A 27,989-nucleotide genomic window follows, 5' to 3' on the forward strand; every position below is an offset into this window, starting at 1 on the left:
AAGAACTTAGGAAACGAGAACTCCCATATTCTATGATCTTCCCAGCCAGGCTTCGGGTGGTGGCGGAAAACAGGACATGGTTTTTTGACGACCCAAGCACTGCGCGAGACTGGCTGGACGGCTGGCGTCCTGCTTCTCACTCTCGTCGCCCTGGACGGACTAAGACCGGCTCGCCTCACTCTGATTGCACCGCTGCAGGGGCCGAGGGTACGAACAGTGGCAGAAGCTCTCCGATACGAGATGAAGCAGCTTTGAGTCTGGAGGTGGACCCCTGAACACATGAGTATGCTGTAGAAGTTTGGAACTGTGGCTGGAACCGTCAAGGACACTGGGCCGAGGGCCTCCGTGGAGGGTATGAGGGGCCGCTGATTCCGGAGCGCTCCTCACCCCCAACGAGCAAGTAACTGTGTGTTTTCTTTGGGGTGGGATGAAGCACTCTGCTAAATTGGGGTGGCGGGCAGTTTGGAGTCCGTGTAGCAGGGAAGCAGGGAGGGTGGGGTTGTTGGGAGTGGGGGGGTTGTGTTGGTTGTTTAGTTTGAAATGTTTGGCTCAACTTCTTGTTTTGAAACTGCTAGTGTTCACACTTGACCGTATTCCTGACACCGGGTATATTGCCTCTGCTCCTCGATCATTGTATCGGTACACACACACGCTTAGTTACACTGGATTGGGGAATTTCCTATCTGTTATGACTCCGTCCCGCCCTCTAGGACACTCAACTGCACGCTTGATCACAATATGGCGGATCCCCCACGACCTGCTGTAGTAACGCATGACACTGGGGTGGGGGCGGTACCGCCGCTTCGGGTAGTATCCTGGAATGTGCGGGGGTTGGGAGATAAAGTGAAGAGAGGGCTGGTCCTACAATGTATTAAGAGACTGAACTGTGATATCGCCCTCCTCCAAGAGACACACTTAGTGGGGGTTGCCACCAAAGCCCTGGATAGGAGAGGATACCGCATGCTAATACACTCGGACTTTACTTCGGGATCCCGGGGAACGGGAGTATGGGTAAAGAGGACGTCACGATTCATTCACCACTCCACAAAAACAGATCAACATGGCCGCTTCGCGGCGGTGTGTGGACAATGGGAGGGCGTGCCCATCAACGTGGTGTCTGCGTACATCCCGCCGACGCTACATTCATCGGCACTTCCGGCCCTGGGTAAATTTCTTTTGGAACTCCCGGAAGGGGATTTGTTAGTGGGCGGGGATTTCAATGCATTGGCTGATTCTGATATGGACAGGTTCCCGGCTCGCCCCCTCCCTACTGGCCCAACGAAATTCAGGGACTTCCTGGAGGCACAGGGTCTGGTAGACATTTGGAGACAGCTTCACCCTAATGATCGCCACTATTCATACTATTCCTCCACTCATGCTTGCCTGTCGCGCATAGACTACTTTCTCACATTGGGGGGCGGTAAACTCACTTTTGACAAAGTACACATCGCACCACGGGGTATTTCAGATCACTCTCCCCTGATCGCTACACTGTCCTGCTCTGCCACGGCCCGCACACGTCTCTTTCCCATCTACCCTGGTTATCTTAAAACTCCCCCGATCCGAAAATCCCTTAAAACTGCCACTAAACTTTACTTCCAGGAGAACTCCGGGTCGGTGTCCTCACCGACGATTCTCTGGGAAGCATACAAGACGGTGCTCAGGGGCCAGGCCATTTCGACCATAGCCGACCATAAACGCAAACAAAAACTGGAATTGGTCGAACTGGAACTGCAGTTGGAACAAGCAAATGTGACTCACATGGCCACACCGTCAGAGGCCACCAGGCACGCGCTGACTCTCTGCCAACTAAAGCATGACGACTTTCTCCGCCGTAGGGTGTTAGAGCGGATTGAATCAACGGCATGCAGAGTTTATGATGTAGGCGACAAAGCCAACAAGCTGCTGGCTTGGTTGGACAAAAAGCGGGATGGAGGCAGGCATATCCTGCAGTTACAAGACCACACAGGGACGTTTCACACGCACCCTCCCAAGATAGTTGACCTCCTGGCAGACCACTTCCAAACGGTGTACACCCCAGAAGTGGTGGTCACGTCGGAACAGGCGGAACTGGCACTCCAAGAGATTGAGGTGGAGGTGCTAACGCCGGAGGCGCAAACCGAGTTGGAAGCGGATCTCACGGTAGAGGAACTCCGTATGGCGATAGGCGCACTGCACACGGGCAGAGCGGTGGGCCCAAACGGGATTCCAATCGAATGGTTCCAAACGATGTCCGACACACTGGGCCCACCACTACTGGCCATGTTCGAGAACTGTCGTGAGTCCGGAACGCTGCCCTTGGATCAGCGCCTGGCAACGATAGTAGCTATCCCAAAACCTGAAAAACCTCCAGAATGTTGTGCATCCTATCGCCCGATCTCACTAATCAATGCAGAGGCGAAGATCCTGGCGAAGGTGATTGCTAATAGATTGACCCCACACCTAGGCCAGCTGATCCACCCAGACCAATCCGGCTTTATGCCTCACAGGAGTACAGCATTAAATCTCCGTAGAGTGCACGGCGCGTTGGCACGTGCGCACTCCTTGACAGAGCCAGCAGCCATCTTGTCGCTGGACGCCAGGATGGCCTTCGATATGGTGGAGTGGCAGTACCTGTTCGCAGTCCTGCACCGGATGGGCTTCGGTCCGAAGTTCCTATCCTGGATCCGACTGCTCTACACAGGTCCAGTAGCTCATGTAGCGGCCAATGGCCATATCTCCTGTGCGATCTCTTTAGCGCGTGGGACCCGCCAGGGCTGCCCCTTATCCCCATTGCTATTCGCACTGGTCCTTGAACCCCTCGCGATCATCCTCAGAACGACACCACTGTTGAAGGGCATCAGGTGGACGGAGACCTGGGAAGATAGAATATCATTGTATGCGGATGATATGCTGGTGTACGTATCAGCACCCGAACTGAGTGTCCCGATTTTATTGGCGCTTTGTGACAAACACGGTGCGGCCTCTGGTTACACAATTAACTGGACGAAATCGGTCCTTTATGTACTGAAGGGCCCTCGACCAGTCCTCCCGGAACACTGTCCGTTGGTGGTGACAGATGTTTCCTTCAAATATTTGGGTATCCATGTCACTAACGATATGACCGTCTTCACCAATCGAAACCTGGCGCCCCCCCTCCTCCGTTTGAAGGCAGACGTGAGGCACTGGTCGTCCCTGCCGCTCACACTCTTAGGCCGCGCTGCGCTGTTTAAAATGATGGCGCTCCCGCGCCTCCTATATATCTTTGAAAATATGCCTGTCGTGATTCCGCCCTCCTACTTGCAGAAAATTACCGCGATTGTTACCACTCTACTTTGGGGTGAGCGTCCCCCGAGGATAGCTCACCTCAAACTCAACCGCGGCTGGTACGATGGTGGAATTGCGCTACCGAACATACAGCTTTATTATTGGGCATCCCAACTTAAGGTACTTAACCAATGGATCCATGCATCGCACACTGACCCGGCGTACATGGCGGACAGGGCCCAACTAGGAACACAGAGTCTCCTGGCCCCCCTCTATAACCCTAGTCTCCTCAAGAACCTGATTGGCCCCACTAAACACACAATTACTCTATGGTACAGGGCACTCACCAAGCTACAATGGAAGGGAGTCATCACGAAGCTTACCCCGCTTTGGGATACTAAAAAACTGGGCTGCCTGAGGACCAGTAAAGGGTTCACCCAATGGGACAATATAGGCATCTCTACAGTGGGGGATCTCTGGACGTCCACTGGGGTGGTACCATTCGAGCAACTCCAACAACAATATGCGCTGGGCCCCACGGAAACGTATAGATTCATCCAAATCAGGCACGCTCTCCTGGCGGTGTTGGAGCCGGGAACCACAATCCCGGAATCCTCGCCCCTAGAAGACCGGCTCCTCACGGATTACATGCAAACAAGAGCCACCTCACTCACCTACCGTAAATTACTAAACAATCTCCCTGACCCCCTACAGACACTGCGAGAAAAATGGGAGGATGAGTTGGGTGCTATGGATGAGACGGACTGGAACGCTGCTGTGGCATCCCCGAGAGAGGCTGGGGTTTCTGCCAGGTTCAGACTCATACAACTGAAAATACTACACAGAACGTACTACACGAGGACCACCCTACACAAAATGCACAGGGCTGACTCCCCTTGTTGTCTTAGGGGATGTGGGGAGGATGGCACACTACTGCACACGTTGTGGGACTGCCCTCTCATTGCCCGGTACTGGCAGCAGGTCATGCGCACGATTTCCCAGGCCCTTGACACCTCCCTCACGCCCGAACCGCGCCTCTGTCTCCTGAATGTTTGGGAGGGCACTGACCTTAACCTCAGACAACAGCAGTGGGTTACAATTGGAACAATGATGGCTAAGCGTGATATGGCACAGAGGTGGGGGGTGGCTGAGCTACCTACTTTGTCGCTATGGTGTCAAAACATGGACAAATTGATGTTAACTGAACGAACTGTCTACAAACTGAGAGCGAACCCAAAGAAATGGAACAGGGTGTGGGAGGCCTGGAATAGATATAGAGGGGATCTGTGCGACCCGCTCCAGGAGGCTGAAGACGAAGACTCGGAAGATGAGGAGGGGATGCTTGATTAACCTGTGGGTTACTACGGGGCAGGACTAGAACTGTACTCGTATAATTGGAACTTTTGCTCACGTTCTGCGGGGGGTGGAGGGGGTAGGCCTGGGGTAGGGGGTCGGTGTGTTCTACTAGCGTCTTCTGTTCTATATTGCTTCATATCTAAGCACTACTATTGAGCCACTTTGTTTGGTTTGTTTTCTGATGTTTTATAAATGGAACAAATAACAAAAATGCACTTTAAAAAAGTAAAACTTCATGACTCCGATGTTTCCATCCTTATGGTCTGCCATATCATCCTCATCCTATGCTGCCGGACCGGAGGGTTGTCGGCTAATTAGCTGTGTATAAATACGGGACATTCTGTTCTTCTCTCCTGTCATGATTACTGTGTAATTGTCTTGTTGTAAAATGGATGGTGAATATCAATAAAAGTTTTTACACCAAAAAAAAAAAAAAAAAAAAAAGAAAATGTAACCCTCTGCAATAATTTAAATGGTTTCCCTTCAGAATCCCTTCACTATCTAAAGCAGAGGTCTTCAATCTGTGGGGCGCGACCCCCAGGGGGGTCGTGGAGTCCTTGGAAGGGGGTCGCAGATTCTGTCAGGGACATGCAATTCCTGGCGTTGGGCTGATCGAGGGTTAAGAGACCTAATTCACACCGAGGTGTGAAAGACATCAAAGGCTCATTAACAAGTAGATGGTCTTTCAAAGAAATGTCAAGTACTCGGGTGTGGCTGTGTGTGTGTGTCCCTGAAACGGTTTCAGCCAGGCTCACACACAGGAGCTGGGGGCCTGGGGGGGGGGGGGGGACAAGTGGGTGGGGGTGGGGTCTGGGGGAGCAGGCTGTAGTGCAGCCCTTTGAGTGTAATGGATGTTGCGTCCCTGGAGCTGTGGGTCCCATGACACGTCCCCCCTCCCGCCCCCAGCAGGGAGGCACAGAGATGCCCTTCCAGGGAAAGATCAGTAGCGGTCGGCAGTAGGTGTTTCTATAGGGCGGTGACGTGGGCAGGAGGAGGGGCAGGGTGGGGGGAAATAATGTATGGATTACGGAGTTTTACAGGTAAGTAAACATTTAAATACATAAAACGAATTTCGTTGCGCGCACTGCATCACCAAATGTGATGCAGTGCGCGCAACGAAATTCGTTTTATGTATTTAAATGTTTACTTACCTGTAAAACTCCGTAATCCATACATTATTTCCCCCCACCCTGCCCCTCCTCCTGCCCACGTCACCGCCCTATAGAAACACCTACTGCCGACCGCTACTGGGAAAGATGGAAGACGAAGCTGAGATACTGACCCCCCCCCCATGAGAGAGGTACAGAAAAGGTGGGTGGATGAATGATGGGTGGATGGATGGAAGGGTGGATGGGTAAAGGATATATGTATGGATGGAAGGATGAAAGGGTGGATGGATGAAGGATGTATGGATGGAAGGATGAAAGGGTGGATGGGTGAAGGATGGATGTATGGATGGAAGGATGAAAGGGTGGATGGGTGAACGATAGATGGATGAAGGATAGATGTATGGATGGAAGGATGAAAGGGTGGATGAATAGATGAAAGGGTGGATGAATGGATGAAAGGGTGTATGAATGGAAGGATGAAAGGGTGGACGGATGAATGAAGGATGGATGGATGAAAGGGTGGATGGATGTATGGATGGATAAAAGGTTGCATGGATGAATGATGGATGGATGTGTGAAAAGGTGGGTGGATGGATGGAAGGGTGAATGGGTAAAGGATGGATGTATCGATGGAAGGATGAAAGGGTGGATGGTTGAAGGATGGATGTATGGATGGAAGGATGGATGGATGGAAGGATGAAAGGATGGATGGATGGATGTGTGAAAGTGTGGGTGGATGAATGATGGATGGATGTGATGAGGTCTAACAGGCGCATTTATGGTTGTCAAAAGTTGATGATGAGGAGTACCAGTTTCTAGAAACTTTTGTCGGAAGGGGGTCCTTACGCCTAAAAAGGTTTTACAAGGGGGTCTCGGCATCAAAAAGTTTGAAGACCTCTGATCTAAAGTGAGTTTAATGATCAAATAATACTGTTACAGTAAAGGCTACTAAATGAAAGCATTTATTTTTTCCAGACTGACTATGACCATGAGAAAACTACATCAAAAACATTTGTGAGAAAAGCTGGAATCTTTCTGCATGTTTCTACACATTCCAAGCAACTGCAGCTTTTTTTATAAACTGACTTGTATTGCATTGTTTCTCATATCTGTTTGCAACAAATATCCAACAAGTTTGTGATGTGTTTACTTTTGCACTAGATGTTTTATTTTTATTCTTCATTCTTGCAAACATGCTCGCTCATTTATATGAAAGAGCTACGCACCAAGGTTTCAAGTAATTTGTGGGAAAGGTAATGGTGTAACCATGAATTATATGGGATAAAGTACCTTTCGGCGTACATAAGGATATTTCAAGTCACCTCGGAGTGCCATAACCTTAAAAAGTAACTCTGCCTTCAGGTTCATTCCTCTATATGGTTATGGAACTCCTCTGTGACTTGCAATATCCTTATAATGTATGACACAGGGTACTTTATCCTATATATAGACCTACATACACACACACATGCATATGTGGGTGCCATGGCAGTGAAAACAAACGTGGCCCAATAATATAAGTAATTTAAAGCAACTGTACTAATAAACATACATTTGTTACAGTGCAAATTTCACATAATTCTAGTTCATTACCACAGAACAGCAACATTGACACGACGGACTGCATGTAATAATTTACACAAGGAAATAACTCCTTATAGTCAGGAGGACGTTGCAATATGATTTTACCTAATTGCAAAAATCTAAACCCTTGTATCCTGGTTTTGTTTAAATACCTTTCGATAAAACAAATAAACATGAAAAACTGTTGTTGCATAAATCATATATGCAGATGTACACAGCAGATTATTTTGTTTGCTGCCATAGTTGAAGGAGGGGCTTCATGACCAACTTGAGACTTTGCCTCTAACGAGTCATGGACAATCTCTACACTGGTAATAAACGGCATATTACATTGAACACCTCTAAATAAGTATAGAAGTATATATGTCTATTTGTATGTTTATTTGGTATAGCTGAACCTGGCCTCATTTAAAAAAAAATGTGTGTTCATGACAATGTATCTGTTAGCGAAGCCAAGGTCCAGAACGACTACTACTTACAATGAAAGTAGAATATAACTCAATGAAAATCAACGTTAGTACTGCTTAATTGAAAGTCGAAATCTAGCACCTACAATGCTTCTAAGGTACAAGCAGTTGTGTGCAGCTGTGCAAAACTGCATAGTGGCCGCATTAACATGGGGGAGAAGGCCAGGCACACTGCAGGAAAAGCCGTCACAGCTGTACCTGGCTCTTTTGGCGCTGATTCCACAGAGACTGATGTGGACTTCGGTTCATTCGTAAGCAGCACTTTTTCCTCTTCTTCCCCTACAGGCGAAACATCAATGATTGCAAATGCAGACACCGCTAAAAACAAGTGTTGAAGGCATGTGAGAGGGACCACTGTGCTCCAGGTAAACTCATCACAGAAATGTGACCTGATTTCAGAAAAAGTTGTTTGGGCAAAAACTAGTTTTGAATATGTGGTACTGTAATCTAAAGTCCACTCAGCACACTATTAATTAACTAAAACCGAACTGCATAATGAGACAACATTGTCCCTGTCCAAGTAACTAAATCAAACCGGATAAAAAGGGAAGGGCAGTTAATTGAAATAATAGTACAGCATTATAGGAGTCATCACTATCAGAATAAGAGAATTTAAAAATACATCCACTTTAAACCAAGGCAGATATTCGCTAAAAGCAGCAGACACGACTTCCCAGTATTTCAATCAATACACCAAAAGCGCGTCCATCGGCCTTCTCTTTAGGCAAACAATAAATGATTATGTTCATGTATTAAAGAAGACTGCAGAGGGCGTGTTGCAAATAAAGCTTTTAACTGTGCTAAAACATCTCTTGTGCATTAAACATCAACGGCTGCAACCACCATTTTGGAATTAAATTATTAGGCTGGACCTTACCGTAAGCAACACAGGCCAACTGCAATATTAAGTGTGGAACATTACCTAGCTGTGCAAGTAAGGTTAGTAATGAGGAAACTGGGCCACACTGCGGGGAAAGCCATAGCAGCTGTACCTGGCTCTTTGGAGGCTGGCTCCACATGGATTGATTTTGGCTCAGGTTCCTCGAGCACCAGCACTTTCTCAACCACCACCGCTGCTTCGTCCTCCTCCTCAATTGATTCCACGTTAATGTTTGAAAAATCAACCATGGCTAAAAACAAGTTATGATGTATTAAACCGTCACTTCCGGGGCTTCTAAGAAGCGAGACACAGTTGAATTGAAATGCTTGATGTAAACGAGCCCCTTCAATTCCCATGCCATAATAATTCAAAAAGTAGAATTACACGTCTCTTTTGAAGGCAGCACAGAGAAAAACTGTGCCCAATAGCAAAAGTGAAGGATAGAATAAGTGTGTCAAAACAGATAAACCTTGAGTGGAATATCTTATAACTTACCTTTTCTGACTGAAATTAACTGACCAAATACGATTTCACATACATGTTTTTGACAGAAATAAATACCCCAAGAAACCTAATTCGACAACATTACAGGGGCCAGCGTATATGCCGTTGTTGGAGGGCATACATGAAGAAATAGTTGCATGTGAGTTAGCAGTTTCAATAAATCAGTGAAACTGCTGAAATGTGGTGGTGTGACTAAAAGAGTAAACAGGAAGGAGAATATTTCTATAATTTAAATTTTACATTTTTTAAGGCGTTACACAGCGAGAGTAATATCAAAGTACAAACAACACGCACTGCTCGATTCAATTAGTCTTTATTTGGTGAGCTAATTATCAATGAAACTTTAATTTAATAGAAAACATAGGAACTTCCATCATTCCCAATTAAAAAATTCAATGAGGTAATTTCAATGGTTTCATAACGCAATGAAAAAGAAGTTGAGACATCCGTGACCAAGATAATGAAGAACTGCAGTATACATTTTGGACACAAAAAGCTAAGGCAAAGCAGCGGAATAAAGCACTGGACAACAAAGCAAGCACAGTGGAAGAAAGAAACTTTAAATAATGTAAAACACCATGTGTATTAATTTTAAAAAGTAACAATTAGCTACAATCACCAGTGGAAAGATGTTAACTTGCCAAACTTTTAATAGCAACAATTTCTAAAGAGTGTGAGCACCAGCAAAATAGGAGATGTTTAGCACCGCATTATGTGGTCCACAGAAGAACATTCATTAAATGCGGTAAACTTTACGAAACAGACAGGGATAAGAATAACATTTTGGAAGGAAGGTCTGGTGTTGGCTCAATGCGCCTGCTGCTTCCAGCTAAACCAGGAGACTATGTTGAGATCCATCAGTTTGACCTGCGTCTGTTCAAGAAAAGGGCTCTCCGTCTGTTCCACTTTTTAAGCTCTAGAGTCTTTGCACACCAGTGATATCACAACTGTACAGAGGTTAGTCCTCTCATAATCAATCGCAAGTATGGAACCTGAAACTAAGATATTATAAAACTTGCCATGTGGGGAGGCTATTGGAAGAAGATCCTTGACTGGTCCTCAGGTGCGGGATGCAGCTGATCGTCCTCAGTATCCTAACAAGCATTTGCAATGCAATAGGTCTCGCATTTAAACAAGTTTGAGATATTGGCATTTTATATAACAATGCCTTTTTTAATGTTAGGTTTCTAAAACATAAATAAAATTCATTGCCATTTACAAAGCCAACAGCTTAAACTTGAGTAAATGCGAGAACTATTGCATTGCAAATGCCTGTTTTTGGTAGGTACAGAGAGATTAAGGGATTTGCCCAGAATCACAGGATGCTTAGCCAATGACGAGACTCGGACCTGGTTCCCCAGTTCCAAAGGCAGCACCTCTGGACATTACGCCACATCCTTTCCGTTTAACGTATACTCCCTGGGATGGCTCTTCGGCACCCACCCCTTCTTCACACACCCCCACGCACACACCCCCCACCGACTCCATGTAACTGAAACCTACTCCCTAGCCAAGAATGTAAGATTCCATATGTTCCGTGAGAACTGCCCCCCCCCATAGTAGCCAGCTCTGCCGAACCAGCGCACCCCTCCTTGCAGCTCCATTCCTTCACTTGTGGGGCTGTTGGGGGATCCCCCACTACTTCCACCTACAGAGCGTCTCGAATGAGTACCGAAGAAGTCTGAAAAGAGACCCCCTCGCCTAGTACCCAATGGACAGTGCAGCCCCATCGGCTCACCCTGACCAGTGACCCTACTGCGCCCCGCATAAGTTTAATGTCATTCTTAGGTACCCCGTGGACACCGCCACCCCATCGGCTCACAGTGACTCGCTGCACCCCCCGTCCTGCACACGTTTAATTTAATCACTGGTACCCCATGGACACCGCGCCCCATCGGCTCACAGTGACCTGTGACCCCCCCCTTCCACCTCGTCCTGTACACGTTTAATGTGATCACTAGTACCGTACCTCATGGGCAAAGCCGCAACATCGCCTCACAGTGACCCGTGACCATCTGTGCCCCCTCCCTCCAGTCCTGCACACGTTTATTGTCATCCTTAAGCACCTCACAGCCCGGTGGCTCGGGCCGGGTGCTGGCCCCCCAACCCCTGCACAGAAGACCCTGTCCCTTCACCGGAGAGTGTCCCCAGTCCCTGCATCACCGGAAGGACCCCAGTACCTGCATCACCGGAAGGAATCCAGTCCCTATATCACTGAAGGTGTCCCAAGTCCTAGCATTACTGGAAGGACCCCAGTCCCTGCATCGACTGGAGGGGTCTTCGCATTGCATCTCTCGGACCCTACAGCTCTCCCCCCCGGCCAACACCGCGGGGGCTAATGTTACGCCACAGTTCGGACCCTTTTTCGACGAGAATGGCCCCTTCATCTCCAGGAGTCTGCTCTTTTGTCGCCAAGGGGGTTCTAGGGTCCCATGAGAGTTCATAAGGTGCGACTAGCGTACATAATTGCAAAGCTCGAATGAAGCTTGGGTTTGGGGGGCCCAGTGCCAACAGGCGGCTTGTGGGCCACTTGATACCAAGCAGCCTTGGCATAACAAAACCACCAGCAGCCGTTCCAGAATAAAGCTGTTTTTATTAGTTTCGTTGTCACGTGCATCTGAAGTGAGCTAGGGACCCCAGTACTTCGAGGCGCTTAAACGTTCTAGTAGTACCTGTAAATTAGGGGGTAAGAACCCATGCACAGAGTTTCAGCATCAGTGACGTGTGTCCATAGTGCAGAGGACACATATGGTAACACTGACCCACTGTCCCATCAGAAGGTCGGACAAGGTGCACCGCAAAACTCTTTCAATGGCAACCCGTCCGCCCCCCACAAACACCCGGATACTGGTGTCTTTATAGCTCTGAGAGCTCGAGGCCTGAAGTTCCCCCTCCCTTCCGCACTCCTTGGAACTATCGTTCCGTTCAAGTATTACACCACCCAATGTATATATATTGTTTATTTGTTCCAAAGCTCGAATGAAGCTTGGATTTGGGGACCCAGTGCCAGCAGGCGGGTGGATGTAGTTCCTGGCACTGATGGGAATTACATTGTGTGTGGGGATATGGTGCTTCGGAAAGGGCAAAGCGGCAGTGACATCACTCAAAGTGATGTCAGCCATTGGCGGAAGTCTACAGCTCCATGCAGCATGCTGAGGCGCACCGAAACAGGACGGACACAAAGACTGACCAATGGATACAGAGTTATTACATACCGACCCTAGGGAGCAGGATAATGGTGGGCACCGGGAAAATGCCACCCTGTGCTGTCCTAGCCAAGGAGCCCTGGGCTTCAAACAGTGAGTCCACGAAGAAAATACTACAAACCCCGAGAGCATGGCTGAAGCTGCGGTTAGTGACCTTTGAACAAACTTGTTTCTACAAAGTATTGACACGCGTGGCCCATTACTCTCACTGCTCTCTAACTAGAAAAGTAACTGTTCAGACTTGTGAAATGGATGCGATGTCTCGCCCCCCTCTTTCCCTTAAGAGATGTCTGTCTTTCTGTCTACCTCCCCTCGCCTCCGCCGTCTCTGCCATTTTGCACGCAGACGAACGTACCTGGAGGTGTCCTCGCGCGTCCTCTTCCCAGGGGTCGTCTGTGACATGCAGAGACTCGAGCCTCGCCGCTTTCATTGCAGAATCCATCCGCAGCCGCCTGCCGCTGAGTACACACAAGAGGCTGAATGCACATCAGCCCGTTTCCTTCCTGAAAATTTTGTTTTCCACGTAAAGAAAAGACCAGCACACAATGGAGAAAGGAGGGGCGGGACGGGGGGGATCGAGCGAGCGGTGAACGGGAATCTGTGTCTACAAGAAAGTGAAAGCACGCCATGCGCGTGTTCCGTGATCAAAAGAGACGCGAGACTGGGATGCAATACAATACAAAAGAAAGTGAAAGCGCGCCATGCGCGCACATGCGTATGCGTGCACATCTCCTGTCCGGCCAGGCACGCAGAGAAGAAGACAGGGAAGGAACAAAACATGCTTCCCTCCCTATAGAAAGCAAGGATTTGGAGGGTGCGCCAATAAGAAGCGTGGGTGTAGCTTCCACCTTCGCTTCGCAAGCCAAAGCGACGACATTAGATCTCGCCAGAGGCGAGCAGCGCATGCGCTGCGTTGCTACGCGAGACCTAAAAAGATGGCACAGAGGGAGTATCTAACCATAGTGAAGGGCTAATACTGATGCTGAGCTGCCAGTCGTGCCATATCTAAGGACAACTAAATGTGAGCTCTTACAATTTGACTACTGGAGCAAAGTTTTCATCCCGAGCCTAACTTTCATAGTTTATAGTGGTTGCAGGAAGGCAGAAGATTCACCCAAGAAAGGACAAAGGAGCCCAGCATAGTGAAGGAAACTACTCTGCAATAGTGGCCTCACTAGTAAATACAATGGTCTCTAAAGCAAAAACATAGACATACATAGAGTTCTATCTCAACAAATATATACTCTTAAATATTGTCACCAAGATCAAAACCTTTTCAACTACCATTCTTGGACATCAAACTTCACTTCCTTAAAGACAGCAAAATAGAGTCTGTGGTTTATGTGCCAGCTTGGAGAATTCAACTCTATAACATAAAGCCCTCACTGGAAAACTGTCACCACCCCAAAGGAGTTTTTCAATTCTCACCTGCAGTCCTTTCAGACAAACAAGAGATTGAAGCCTTTGTGATACGATACCATGACTAAGGGGATTTACAGGAACGATGACACAAATAGCTAGAAAACGGTTGTCTGGCTGTCTCCTTATTTCCAGTACAAAAGAAATCTCATATTGTATTTTAATGGAAAGACTGAGGGATAGATCTTGGACCACTGCACATATAAAATGTTTGATTTCACTGGATGTGCTTTCCTTAAGGGGAGCCCTCATCCATTACATAATATCTAAGCCCCTAGGCATCTGCAGCTGGGTTCATGAAAGAACTAGAGATCGGACGTGCTCAAATCAACAGCAGCTAGCATCCACTTGGATACACATTTCTAATTATCTTGAATCTAAGGTTAGAACAGGTATTTTGCTGTGGGTAGGCTAATCAGAATGTGGAAGGATTCTTGATCGAGGCTAATTCGACTAGGGGGTACTATCCCGACATGTACAAGGTGGTCCACAGTACTAATTATGGTAAAAATTCTACGGAAGATCATACCCTGCAGCTATCAAGTCATCATATACACGTCCATGAGATCCCCAATACCAAATGAAAACTTGAAAACAAAAAAGGGGTAAAAACTAATCAAAGATTGACAATGTGGAAAAGAGAGACAAAATGTCTAGATGCACTAGAAAATGTTTTAACACATTTTCCAATACTTTCAACTGAAATCAATCACAGAATAATCACTACTAACAAATTACTTTTTTCAACATATAAATCTAAACGCAGCTTTGACATTTTAAATAGAGAAGGAAAATGCTACTTACCAGTATGGATCTGTTCTTGGCATGTAGAGCTGCAGATCCACATACTATGCAGATCACACACTACGCATAGATCACCATCTGGTGTTGGGCCCAGATGTTTGCAGTTGTTTTTGTCTTGGTAAAGTCTTTGGAAGTCACAAGATAGGTGACTCTTCCTTTGGACTATAGAGCGCATGGGCATCGGCTCCATCTTCAGATTGTTTTTTCGCCAGCAGGGAAATAATGGAGTTTTGTAAGAAACAGTAAAGATGCCCATGTATGCAGTATGAAAATAAGATAATACTGGAACAGATAAAGGTAGCCGGGGAGGCGGGTGTGGATCTGCAGCTCTACATGCCAAGAACAGATGCATACTGGTAAGTAGCATTTTCTGTTCAAGGCATATAAGCTGCAGATCACACACTATGCATAGATTGTATAGCAGTACCCTGTCCTTAGCGGCGACCACCAGTATCTGTTGCAGTAGTTGGAAATAGGGTTTTGAGTAGAGCTCGGCCCACAGTAGCTTGTTATTTTGTTTGCACATCTACACAATAGTGTTTTGTGAATGTGTGCGGTGTAGACCATGTAACTGCTTTGCAGATGTGATCTAAGGGAATGTTCCCTAAAAATGCCATTGAAGCCCCCATCTATCTTGTAGAGTGGGCTTCAGGAGGAACCGATATGGTAAGTTTCGCTTTGTGATAGCAAATTTGTACACATTTAACAATCCACCTTGCTAACCCTGATTTTGATATGCGGTTGCCTTTATGTGGTGGTGAGAAAGATACAAAAAGTTGTTTGGTCTTACGAAAAGGTTGTGTTCTCTCAATGTAATAAAGTAATGCTCTTTTGACATCTAGAGTATGAAGAGCTCTTTCTGCATCTGTTTATGGTTGCGAGAAGTACATAGGCAACTCCACAGACTGATTGAGGAGAAAGGGAGAAATAACTTTTGCGAGGAATTTAGGATTAGTTCAGAGAACAACTTTATTATGATGCATTTGTAAGAAAGGTTCCTGAATAGTTAGTGTTTGTTAGTGTTAGTTGTAATGTTCCAAGCAACTTTAAAAAAGCCCTTCTCATTCCCCTCTTAAAAAAGACAGGAGCCAACCCGTCAGACCCACTTAACTATAGGCCCATTTCTCTGCTGCCATACTGCGCCAAACTTTTGGAGTCCCATGTTTGTGACAGTATCTCTACTTTCCTAGAGAAATCTGAGTTCCTTGCACCTAACCAGGCTGGCTTCCGCCCTTGCCATTCGACCGAAGCAGTCATTCTCTCGGTGCAGAACACCTTGAGGCGGAATGCGGACGAGGGGATCCACCAGGCTCTAGTGCTGTTGGACCTCTCTGCTGCGTTCGACACGGTCGACTATACCATCTTGGTCGACCGTGTCGAGCAGGCAGGCCTTAGGGGCCCGGCACTGAGCTGGATCCGCTCGTTCATCTCTGGCCGAACTCAATCGGTCAGACTGGGCACTTTCACAGCTCCCACCATATCTACCAACTGTGGAGTACCTCAAGGCTCTTCGTTGTCTCCCCTGCTTTTTAATTTGTACCTGCGCCCTCTCCTGTTTTCCCTCAGAAGCGCTAAGGTAACCATCTTCAACTATGCAGATGATTTGCAGCTCATCTTTCCTCTTAACACCAAGGACTCTGTGGTAGAATTTCAAAACACCATGTCCCACATCGTGAGTTGGATGGGCTGCAATCATCTGAAACTTAACCCAGGCAAGACCGAACTGGTCTTGCCTGGACAGAGTATCATAGTTGGAATCCCAGCTTCTGGCCCTCCTGCATGGGTGCCCCTCCATCTAAGTCACCCTCGGTCAAAAGTTTGGGCATCTACATCAGTGAAGACCTTTCCTTGAAAAAACAGGTGGGAGCAGTTGTATCCTCCAGTTTTTTCCAGCTGAAAAAAATCAAAAAAATTGCATGTTTCTTTTCTTCTGCTGCTCTCACTCAGATTGTTATCTCCTTGGTTCTATCCAGATTGGACTTCTCCAATAGTCTCTATCTTGGGCTCCAAAAAGGAGAGCTTAGACGCCTCCAGTTGGTTCAGAATCAAGCAGCCAGACTGCTTCTGAACATCCCCAGAAGGCAATCAGTCAGACCTGGCCTGAAACATTTGCACTGGTTGCCGGTGGAGCAACGCGTGGCCTTTAAAGTGGGCTGCATTTTATTCAAATCCCTACACGACATTGGCCCCCAATTCATTAGAGATCTTTTCCAAAGATACAGCCCCCCCTGTTATCTACGGTCCACCCATAAATCCCTTTTGATTGTTCCTCCGTACAAAAGGAAACGTCTCGGAGGCAGCTGCTTTGACCATCTTGCAGCAGCCTTCTGGAACTCTCTCCCCCCTCATCTAAAACTAAGTGATAATCTCCTTAGTTTCAGACATCTTCTGAAGACCTGGCTCTTTTCTCAGGCACATCAGTGAGCTGCTTCTTTCTATCTTACGACTGACGCGCCTTGTTCCTTCCTACAGCGCCATGAAGCCTCCGGGCGTACGAGCGCTCAACAAATGACAGTTAACATTAACATTAACATTAACATTGTAGCTCACTAACTCTTCTAAGAGAAGTGATGGCCACTAGGAAAGCAACCTTTCATGCTAAAAACTGCAGCTCACATTTATGTAGAGGTTCAAAGGGAGGACCCATTAGTCTTGTGAGAACTATGCTTAAATTCCACACAGGTGAGGGTGGTACTCTGGGAGGAATTATTCTTTTGAGGACTTCCATAAAAGCTTTGATGGCAGGTACTCTTAAAAGTGATGTGTTGCCTGTTTTGTAAATAGGCTGCTATGGCCGTGGGGTGAAACCTAATAGATGTATAGGCTAAGTTACACCTTTGGAGATGTAGTAGGTAACATATGATGTATTGGATCGACACATCCAGGGGATTGATGGTATTATGACAATATATGACACATTTTTTCCACTTGACTGCATAGCAGGCTCTAGTCGTGGGACTCTAGCCTCCTTAATAACGTTCATACAATCAGGGGGGAGGTTAAGGTAACCATACTCTGAGACCTCAGGAGCCAGATCGCAAGGTTGAGCTGAGCTGGGTCGGGGTGTCTGATGTCTCCATGGTTCTGGGTTAAGAGGCGTGGGGAGAGGTGCAGTTTTTGGTGTGGAACTCCAGACAGTTCCAGAAATGTGGTGTACCACGGTTGTCTGGCCAAAGTTAGAGCAACTAGAATGAGAGTCAGTAAGTGTTGCTGTAGGCTTCGCACCACCAGTGGAATGAGTGGGAGATGCGGAAAAGCGTACGCAAATTTGCCTGACTAATTCATCCATATCACATTGCCTTTGGACAATGGGTGTGGTTATCTGGCGGCGAAGCTTGGGCATTTGGCGTTTTCGTGTGTAGCGAAGAGGTCTATGTGTGGTTGTCCCCACATTTGAAAAAATTGGTTGAAGAACTTGCGGATGAAGTTTCCACTCCTGAATCTGTTGTGTTTGCCGGCTTAACAGATCGGCTATGTTGTTCTAGACTCCCGGGACATGTTGGGTTAGGAGAAAAATGTTGTGAAGTATAGCCCATCTCCATATGCTTTGTGCTAGTTGAGAGAGCTGCAGAGAATGTGTCCCGCCTTGTTTATGTATGTGGTACATGGCTGTCATGTTGTCCGTTGGCCTAGCACAGCCTTGCCTGATATTTGCTTCTGGAATGCCTTTAGGGCTAGGAATACAGCTAGTAACTCTAGGTGGTTGATGTGGAGTCAAAAACTAGTTACTTACCTGTGCACTGTGGTTCTCCAGTATTATCTTTCATAGATTCACATGCTTGGTATCTTCCCCGTTGTCATGGTGGGAGTCTCCCAGTAAAAAGAATAACCATAGCAATAGAAGAAAAAACTGCCTGGAAACCATAGAGAAGTATAACAATAGGTAACCTCTCCTCTTCATTATGTGGTCCAAACCACAGCCAATCAGCTGCCAGCACCAACATACACCATCCCCAGCAGAGCCACCATACCTCTGATTTCCAACAGCCCAAGAGTGAGCTGTGTAAGAAACCAGAGATAAAGGCGGTCTACTTAGAAGAAAACAGGGAGGTGGGTGGGCACATGTGTATCTATGAAAGATAATACTGGAGAACCATAGTGTAAAGGTAAGTAACTAGTTTTTTCTCCAGTATTGTATCTTTCATAGATTCATATGCTTGTATCAGAATAGATAGCAGTCCTTTTCCAAGAGCGTTTCAAGGCTAGACCCCTTTTATCTCAGGGCTCTGCGCCATAACTCTCTTTTCTTTTTTTGTTTTTTTAATGAAAGGACTCATTAAGAAATCATGCAACAACTTTTTGCCATTGTAACAACATTTGGGTATACACACCATCACAGAAAAAAGTAATTGTAAAGAGAAAAAAACATGTACCTTGGTTAAATAGGTGTCGCAGAACTGCTTGTCCCACTGCTGAATCTGCTTTCCATTCTGTGTCCAGACAACAATGTTTGGTAAATGTATGGACATTTGACCAAGTTGCTCCTCTGCAGATGTCTGGAAGCGATACGCCTGCTAGAAAGGCAGTTGAAGTCGCCATCTTCCGTGTATCATGAGCACGTACTCTTGTGCACAAAGGTTTTCCCGCTTTTTTATGACAGAAGACAATGGCGGATGCAATCCATCTGGAAGTGGAGGTTCGTGAAAGAGCCAAACCTTTTCTTGGTCCTGAATAAGCTGTAAATAATTGATTTGATTTACGAAATGATTTTGTCTTTTCTATGTAAAACTTCAGACATCTCCCATTGTCAAAGTGTGTAGAGCCTTTTCTGCCATAGTGGAAGGATTCTTGAAATATGTAGGTAGGATCACAGGTTCATTTAGATGAAAAGAAGAAGGTATTTTAGGGACAAATTTCGGATTCGTTCTGAGAAGCACCTTATCTGATCTGAACTGCATGAAGGGATCCAGAATTGAGAAAGCTTGAATTTCCCTGACTCTCCTCGCTGAAGTGAGAGCAAGAAGCAAGGCTACCTTCTATGAGAGAAATTGCAACTCGGCTTTGTGAATTGGTACAAAAGGCGCTCTCAAGAGTTGTGACAAGACTATGTTAAGCTGCCTAGAAGGCGGAGGACGTTTAATTGGAGGAAATTTCCTGAATAAACCTTTTAGGAATTCTTTAATTAGTCTCTGAGACCAAAGTGATGGACATCCTGGAGATCTACGGTATCTGGAGATCGCCGCTAAATTGACTTTTATTGAAGAATGAGAAAGTCGCGATCTGGCTAGTTGAAGCAGATATGGAAGAATTTGCTCTGGTGAGGAATTAAAAGGATGAACATTATTTGAAATACACCAGTTACAGAATATTTTCCATTTTGCTGCATATGTCTTGTTAGTAGACACTGCCATAGAATTTGCCAGAATTTCACGACATTCTTGGGGAATATCTAGTGACTGAAATTCATGCTCGAAAGGTTCCAAGCTGACAATTTTAGAGAGGTCAATTGTGGGTGAAGAACTTGGCCCTTGTTCATGGAAATCAGAGTCTGAATCATTGGAAACTGTATCCTGGGCTCCACTGATAATTGGAGAAGTTCTGTGTACCAAAACTGTCTCGGCTAGGCAGGGGCTATTAGGATTATGTGGCATGGTTCTGATCTCATTTTTCTCAATATCTTTGGAATTAGAGGAAACGGAGGGACAGCACAAGCAAACATCCCTGTACATTGGAGATGAAGAGCATTTCCCCTTGATCCTTTCTGTGGGAATCTGCTGTGTAATGTTTGCATTTTTTGTTGTTTTGAATCGCAAACAAGTCCAAATTTGGTTTGCCCCATAAATTGAATATTCAACGAAGTTGGTCTTGATTCAATTCCCACTCGTGGCAAATGGCAGATCTGCTTAACAAATCTGCCCTTGTGTAGTCTACCCCAGGAACATGTTCCACCTGTAGAGCTATACTGTGACATAGAAGCCAATTCCAAATTGTTTGTGCCTGAGCAGACAGGGGCTTTGACCTTGTGCCACCCTGTTTCAGAAGATAGAACATCGTTGTTGTGCTGTCGGTCCTTACCAGGACCAATGAACCACAAATTCTGGGCAGAAAGGCTTGAAGACCCAGGAAAACTGCTTTTAATTCCAAGAGATTGATGTGAAGTTTTGCCTCTTGAGGTGACCAATGGCCTTGAATCTCTAGGTCTTGCAGGTGCGCTCCCCAACCTTGCAATGAAGCGTCTGATGTCATGACGTAACTTGGAGATTGTCAAGTTGCTCCTGATACCCCACCATGACATTGCCCGTTTGATCTGAGAGTTGATGACTAGTTTGTCTTCGAATGAACCTAGAGCTTGAACACATTGTTTGCCTAGGGATTCTTGTAGTGGTTTCATATGCAAACAGCAGTAGGGAATCAATGGGATACAGGATGACATCATTCCCAGTAAAGATTTGAAGATACTGATGGAAGTGGACTTTTTTGATCTTATTGATGCTGTCAGATTTAAAATCTTTGTTATGCGTTCCTCTGAGGGAAAAGCTTTCGCTTCCTGAGTTTTCAATAGTGCTCCGAGGAATTGGAGCGACTGTGTCGGAGTAAAGGAGGACTTCTCTCTGTTTATTCGAAGGCCTAATTTCTGGAAAAGATCCATACAGATTTGTAAAGACTGCTGTTTCTCCTGGTACGATGTTCCTTTTATCAGCCAGTCGTCCAAATATGGGTAATTTGGAGACCTTGTTGCCTTAGATGTGCTGCGATCGGTGCCATACATTTTGTGAAAACCCGTGGGGCAGATTTTAGGCCGAAAGGTAATACTTTGAACTGGTAATCGCGCCCCGCCACCGTGAACCACAGGTACCGTTTGTGCTTCTTGTGGATTGAGATATGGAAATATGCATCCAAAAGGTCTAGAGAGACCATGTAATCTCCTCTACTAAGTAAAAGGAGGATTTCCTGAAATGACAGCACGCGGAACAAGATTTTCTTTATGTATTTGTTCAGATCTCTGAGGTCCATTACCTGTCTTCATTTGGAAGACTTTCTTTTTGTTTGAGGAAAAAGTGCGAATAGAATCCTGTCCCCTTTTGATCTGGTGGTACCTCTCCTATTGCCCCTTTCATTAGGAGAGTTAAAATTTCTGTCTTGAGGGCTGAGAGATGATTTTGATTTCTGTAGAGAGGTGGGCGATTCGGAGGTTTTTGTGAGAATTCCAGGGTGTGACCATGTGTTATGATGTCTAACACCCATTTGTCCGATGTTATTGATTGCCAATAATTTAGAAATTGAGAAAGGTAATGGAACTGTTTGAGAAGAGACGGGCCAGAGGCGCCTGAAGAATATCACTGTCTTCGACCAGAATCTTGCGCCTTTCCTCTTGCAGCAGATTTTCTCCTTCCTTGCTGCTGAAATGATGTATTAGAGGACCGATTCTGTTGATTGGTGGAGAACTGACGGTACCCCTGTTGATGGTACGGCTGGTACCTGTACGACTGAAAAGAGGAACATTGCTGGAAATGTCCTCTCGATCCTCTGCCCCAAAAAGACTGGTAGCGACATTGTTGTAAAGATCCCAAAGCTCTAGCAGTATCAGTGTCTGCTTTTATTCCTTGAAGTGCCTCGTCAATGTGCTTCCCAAACTGGCTTTCTCCATCAAAAGGCATGTCCATGATTTTTGATTGGACCTCAGGCCTAAAAGATGTTGATTTTAGCCATCCCTGCCTACGAAGAGCAACCGATGCGGCCATTTGACGAAAACCTACAGACACTATGTCCATCGCTATATCTATGGACTAAGATGCTGCTCTGGCTCCATCTTGCAACATTGTATTTGCTTCCTCCTTTTTGTCATCTGGGAGATAGGACAGGATTGGTGCTATGTCTGACCACATCTGTCTGTTCAATCTACTGATAAGCGCCACTGCATTTGCTGCCTTGATAGATGCTGCCATCATAACTGTAAAGCGCATTCCAATACTGTCCATTCATTTACCTTTCTTATCAGGAGGCGCCAAACAGGCTGTCACCGGCTTTTTGGAGCGTCTCTGCGCCACTTGAGTAACAACAGACTCCAGACGAGGATGCCCAATTAGGCATGCTGGGGCTGTCTCTGGAGCACGGTATTTCTTATCAAGTTAAGGAATTGATACTGGAACTGATGGCGGATTTCTCATCAATTTTATTCCTTCATCCCAGATGTGCTGGATTATCGGGATAGCCCTTACTGACTTTTGAGATGACTCTTTGAAGTCATAAAGGAAACATTCACTTTCTTTTACAGGCATAGTAAGCTCAAATCTTTTTGCGGCTTTTTCAAATAAGTCATGAAAGCTGGCTATATCCTCAGGCGGAGAACTCGCTTGAATTAATGGTGACGAAGGAGAAGTGGGAACAATGTATTGGTCCCATTCATCCCCAACTACATCATCCTGGGGAATCTCTCCTTCCTCAGCTTGATCTTCATGATCAGAATCCATTAAGTCATCCCGAATTGTTATTATTTTCTGAGCGTCAACTCGTTGGACTGGAGGAGGAAACTGAACCACTAGTGTTTCCTTCAAAGGTTAGTGAATACTTGCAGGAGTAGGAGCAGGGACTGAAGCGTTATCTTCCGGAAAACGGCGGTAATAACGGTCTATCATGTGCCTTAAGTCAGAAATTATACAGGCACCGACTGACTCCTCCTGAACATTGGGACTTACTTCCTCCTCCTCTTCATAATTATAAGCCTGATGAAATGACTCATAATGTTTAGGGCCTTTTACTGGCCGATCCTTAAAAGAGAATTGTTCTTGAACCTCTTGGAAATCCTCATCCTCTGAATCCTGACTTTTAATATATAGCTGCGAGGGGCTATAGGCAGCTCCATAAGACTCCTCATCTTCAGATTCCTGGCAATCTAGAATAGTGGATGGAAGCAGCGGGGACATTTTAGGAGTGGAATACTCTCCTTTCTTACTCGTCGACAAACCCGTCGACGGGATATTTCTCTTAAGGGATATGAATGTTGAAGTAATCGTCGGAGATCCAACAGCAGTCATCGTCGACGATTTTCTCATCGTCGACGGGATCGTCGACTGGACCAATGACTGGATCGTCGACGGGATCATCGTCGATGAAGATCTTGCCGCCGACGAAGGTCTGACACTCACCGTCGATGGTGTCGTCATCGTGACCGTTGACGACGCAATCGTCGTCGAGATGGTCGTCGTCGACGGCGATCTGACAGGAATTTCCTTAGTTTTTGATGGCGGCAACACCAACGGACTCTTCTTTTCTAAGGTAGGCTTTAGAGGAGTTGGAGGAAGAGAATAAACTGAGCTCAGCTCAGGGAGACTCCTCACACGAAGGCAGTTGGAAAACTGAGGTATGGTGGCTCTGCTGGGGATGGTGTATGTTGGTGCTGGCAGCTGATTGGCTGTGGTTTGGACCACATAATGAAGAGAAGAGGTTACCTATTGTTATACTTCTCTATGGGTTCCAGGCAGTTTTTTCTTCTACTGCTATGGTTGTTCTTTTTCACCGGGAGACTCCCACCATGACGACGGGGAAGATACCAAGCATGTGAATCTATGAAAGATACAATACTGGATAACTTCTGGTGAGGAGTCCACCTGCCCTGCGTGGTGGGATACAATAGATGAGCGATACGTCTGCTTGTTAAAGATTGCAAGGATCTGTTAGCATGAGCTGAAAGCCATTTTGTACTTGCCAGCCATCTTAGTTATCCATGTGCTTGTCATGTGCTTTCTCCCTCTTCTAGAGCCTTGCACATGGGCCTAGCTATTAGAATGGACCAGCTCCTAGAATAGAACTGTCAGGCTATTCTTGCTGATGTAAGAAGAAATATCTCTCCTCCCACTTTGTTGAGCAAACAAATCTTGTATACCCATATTAGTCATTTTGCATGCTGGTACATGCCAGGACCTCCCCTTGGTTTTATGCTGACTAATGTAACCTATGCATATATAAGGCCCCTGTTTTCTGTACTCCTTAGAATGGCTCCTACAGTTGCCTGAGGGTACTGTGTGACGTAGTCTCCCCCATGTGAGGTCAATAAAGATGTTTTCTTTATATTACAGCTTCTGTGCCAATCCCTTCTTTGTTGGTTTAAAAAAGGGCGCAGCGTATCTGTGAACCCCTTAGGAGGCTTATATTTCTTCAAATGGCGCTAAACATGGACCACATCAGAGAAGCGGCTATCCAAGGGAGTGGTCTTGACAGGAGACCGGAATCTACTGAGGAGGACAGGACAGGACTCTACTAAGGAGGTACACTGCACGATGATTCTCTGTCTCTGCAGTCCAGTATATTTCTGGTCTTCCTCATTTGATCCTCCAAATGTTTACCACTCCTGACTGAGAACCTTTTTGGCGTGAGTATTCTAAAACGACTGTTAGGTCACTCAGAACTTGGTAGTGAGAGGTTGGAGATTTTTGCTTGGTAAGTTCATTTGATACGACTATATGTATATGGAAATTGGCCAATATATGGAATGTGGAAATATATGAATTTGTGTAGGCAGGTAATGAGGAGACTTTTCTCTACTTTTTATAAAACTTGAACGGCACACATTGAGATAAGTGCTACTTTACGCAAAATATTGCATATGCTGCAATATTTTTGGCATGCCTGTTCTTAGCACACATCGTAGAATGTGTTGCTTTCTTGGAGGTACCATTATGGGACTTGTATGGAATCATCCGGCACCCCTAGAGGGGATTCTTAAATAGGCTTAGGTATAAAAAACGCATTTCTTCCTTGGTGACTACGTATCCCATGGAATTAAAATATGTATAAAAAAGGATCCTGCTCTGGGCACTTAGTAATGATGCAGAGCTCTTTTTGAGTGTTCTGCCAGCCAAAACTGACTTACAATTAGGATTTACAAATGGTTTGGTTTAAGTACAGTCTTTTGTTTCTGTGCTAAGTGTTGATTTGTGGGTTAAATGTGTGTTTAAATGTCTATGTGGTTTGACACCAGTGGTACTTGTGTGAGTAAATGGCGATTGCGCTTTTTGTGTGTGAATGACTAGCCTTAAGCGCGCTGTATTGTGTGTTCTGAGTGTATGACCCCAGTCTGTAAATGTCTGGAATGAGCTCAATGTGTTTCTTTGTTTTTTTTTGTCATCATGCGGTTATGCAAAATGCAATTTAATTAATTCCATATTAAATAAAAATCCAGAAAATAATTATATAACATATGCTAAATAGCTGCACGCTACCATTAAAATTGACAGAGTAAGACAATATACATGTGTGCAAATTGCCACAATGCTAAAAATAAAATTAGAATTCACATTCAATAGGAATAAAATTGGCCTCAAAAACGAAATTGTGTACTATGTAATAATTATGACTAACATACAAAATGTTACAGCATTTTCCTTAGATACATTGTATTAGATATTAAAAGGCATACACATCTGAGTGAATTTGGTTGTTGCTGAACTAAGCACACATTATAGAAAGATAGATTTGACTGCATTAAAATGCATCAGTTTTTAAATAGACTGTGGCGTGCTTACTTTCAGCACCAGAGAAAAAAAGAAGCTTTCCAACAGCTGTATTGGAACTGTCTCACTGAGAAGTAGCTGTTTGACACAACAAATGGGGATTTAACTCTGTCAAGGCATTACGAATACAGAAAAAAGTTTTTTTCTCCTGAGAAAGGCGTGAGAAACAGCTGCATCAATAGCACATGGCTATTTCTGACCGCAGGCCACAGAAAGAAAGTAATGCTGAGTCAACTAAATTTTAAGTCAGTGTGAACCTGGTAAAAATGCCTGAATGCTTTTAAAAAAGTACAAAAAAAACAGTTTCATTATTTTGGATAACAGAGAACAGATGGAAAGTAGAGATTGCCCTTTCTTAATGCCTTTTTACATAAGCACATCCATGGTTATGATGTTAAATAATAACTGTCCTTTAAAAAGTGGCGCAGAATTTTCATATTTCAAGTTAGGCTTCTGTGTTTAGGGCTATAAATGAATGTGTTTAAATATGATAGGGAATGAATGAAGCTTGTTTTTCATATGTGGAACCATCAAAAGGGATGGAGTTATTAAAAAAACTATTATTGATTATATGAAGAAAAAATTTTATTAAATAAGTGCATTAAATGTGTTTTTTAATCTTTATAAAGTCTCAATCATACTGTAAACTCCTAGCATTAAAATGTAATTTAAGCAGTGTTTTACCGCAATGGGGGGAACTAAAATGAAAAATGTCACTTCACCCGGGCGTACAAAACTCATTTTTATAAGGCTGTATCTTATACATTTCTGATCCCCCATCTTTGGAATATGTAGGGAACATTCTAGGGATGACTAATATGCCAAAATATTGCAAAATGTTGCAGGGTATTCATTTTGTAAGTGCCCCAAACACCAAAGTCAAAATCGGGCAAAATTCACTATTTAAAAGCAGTTCTACCACTCAGAGCTGCTTTCAAACTACTTTTAGGCTTCAGTAAATGCACACAATTAAGTATAACACAAATAGCTGACCTCTATACTGCTAGAAAAGCACACTGCACACTGTTTAAAAATGTAAAATAATAAATTAAATCTAAATGAAAATGTAAATAAATATAAAAACCCAGCAGAAGTCATTCTCTTACCTCTAAATTACTGGCAACAGGAATGGAATAGGACTGCTTTGCAGCTATCAGTCTCCAGGGTCACTTTGAATTGGAAAAGCTGCATGGAAAGCCTTGCACACAAAATGGGACAGCTGGTAAAGGGTTAAAGGTTGAGTTCTCTATTTAGAGGCCTAGCAGGGCTAAGAGCAAGGTTTGCTTTGAAACTTTTGACCTCTGACAATTTTTGAAAGACAAGATGACAGTGCAGGGAGAGAAAGAGAAGTTTTGCTTACTTTTTTTTGACAAAAGCAAGTTTTTGTGCACTCATATGAACAGAAAGAAATATAATGGTATTGTGAGCTTTGATTCAGAGAATAGCTCTGCCATGTATATAGCACTAATGCTTTTAGGGCTGAGATAAGGAGGCAATGGGATTTTGTTTGAATTCATTCACCCTCATGTTACAACTAGTGTACTTGCTACAGGGATTGGTGGTTGGTTATTAATGTTTTTTAGCTAGCTACATGTGGTCTTTACCTCCTACAAGTGTATTTTTACCCAGCAGCCACAAATAGAAGTAGATAGTGTTGACAGAAGTGAAACCTGTTTCAGGTTTTCCTACTGTCGTAATGGGGGAAGGAAACTAGCTCCTTTACAAATTAAGGGTAGACAAATTTATGTTTTCTCTCTCTTTTTCTCAATCTCTTTTGAGCCTGTCTAAGCGGTCTGTGAAACAGTCATGAGACATTTAATTGGCTATTCAGTAATACTGTTTTAAACATTGTAAGCATTAATACAATTAATAAATAAATATGCTATATTACTGCCCATCCTGTCTGATGAAATTATGAAAGGATGAGTAGTCTAGATTGCTGTTCCCTTATTTGACCTTTAAGG

At 45.0% G+C, this 27,989-nt stretch overlaps 1 protein-coding gene across 12 annotated transcripts in view; it reads right to left on the reverse strand.

The window, feature by feature from the left end:
- Positions 1-27,989, reverse strand: part of LOC147732987 (protein 4.1-like) — a 586,946-nt gene that overhangs the window by 297,148 nt on the left and 261,809 nt on the right. For 6 of the 12 annotated variants that reach the window (XM_086957532.1, XM_086957528.1, XM_086957530.1 and 3 more), the window contains exons 10-11: positions 8,755-8,892; positions 7,961-8,080 (exon numbers count right to left, since the gene is read on the reverse strand). The exons of 4 other annotated variants lie outside the window; for them this stretch is intronic. In XM_086957532.1, coding sequence (XP_086813658.1) covers positions 7,961-8,080; positions 8,755-8,892 — 258 coding nt within the window. The remainder of the gene's footprint in view (positions 1-7,960; positions 8,081-8,754; positions 8,893-27,989) is intronic. 2 more of the 12 variants (XM_086957527.1, XM_086957531.1) reach the window with 2 other exon arrangements.

The sequence above is a fragment of the Lissotriton vulgaris genome, chromosome 2_1 (assembly GCF_964263255.1).
Source record: "Lissotriton vulgaris chromosome 2_1, aLisVul1.2, whole genome shotgun sequence".
Classification (NCBI taxonomy): Eukaryota; Metazoa; Chordata; class Amphibia; order Caudata; family Salamandridae; genus Lissotriton; species Lissotriton vulgaris.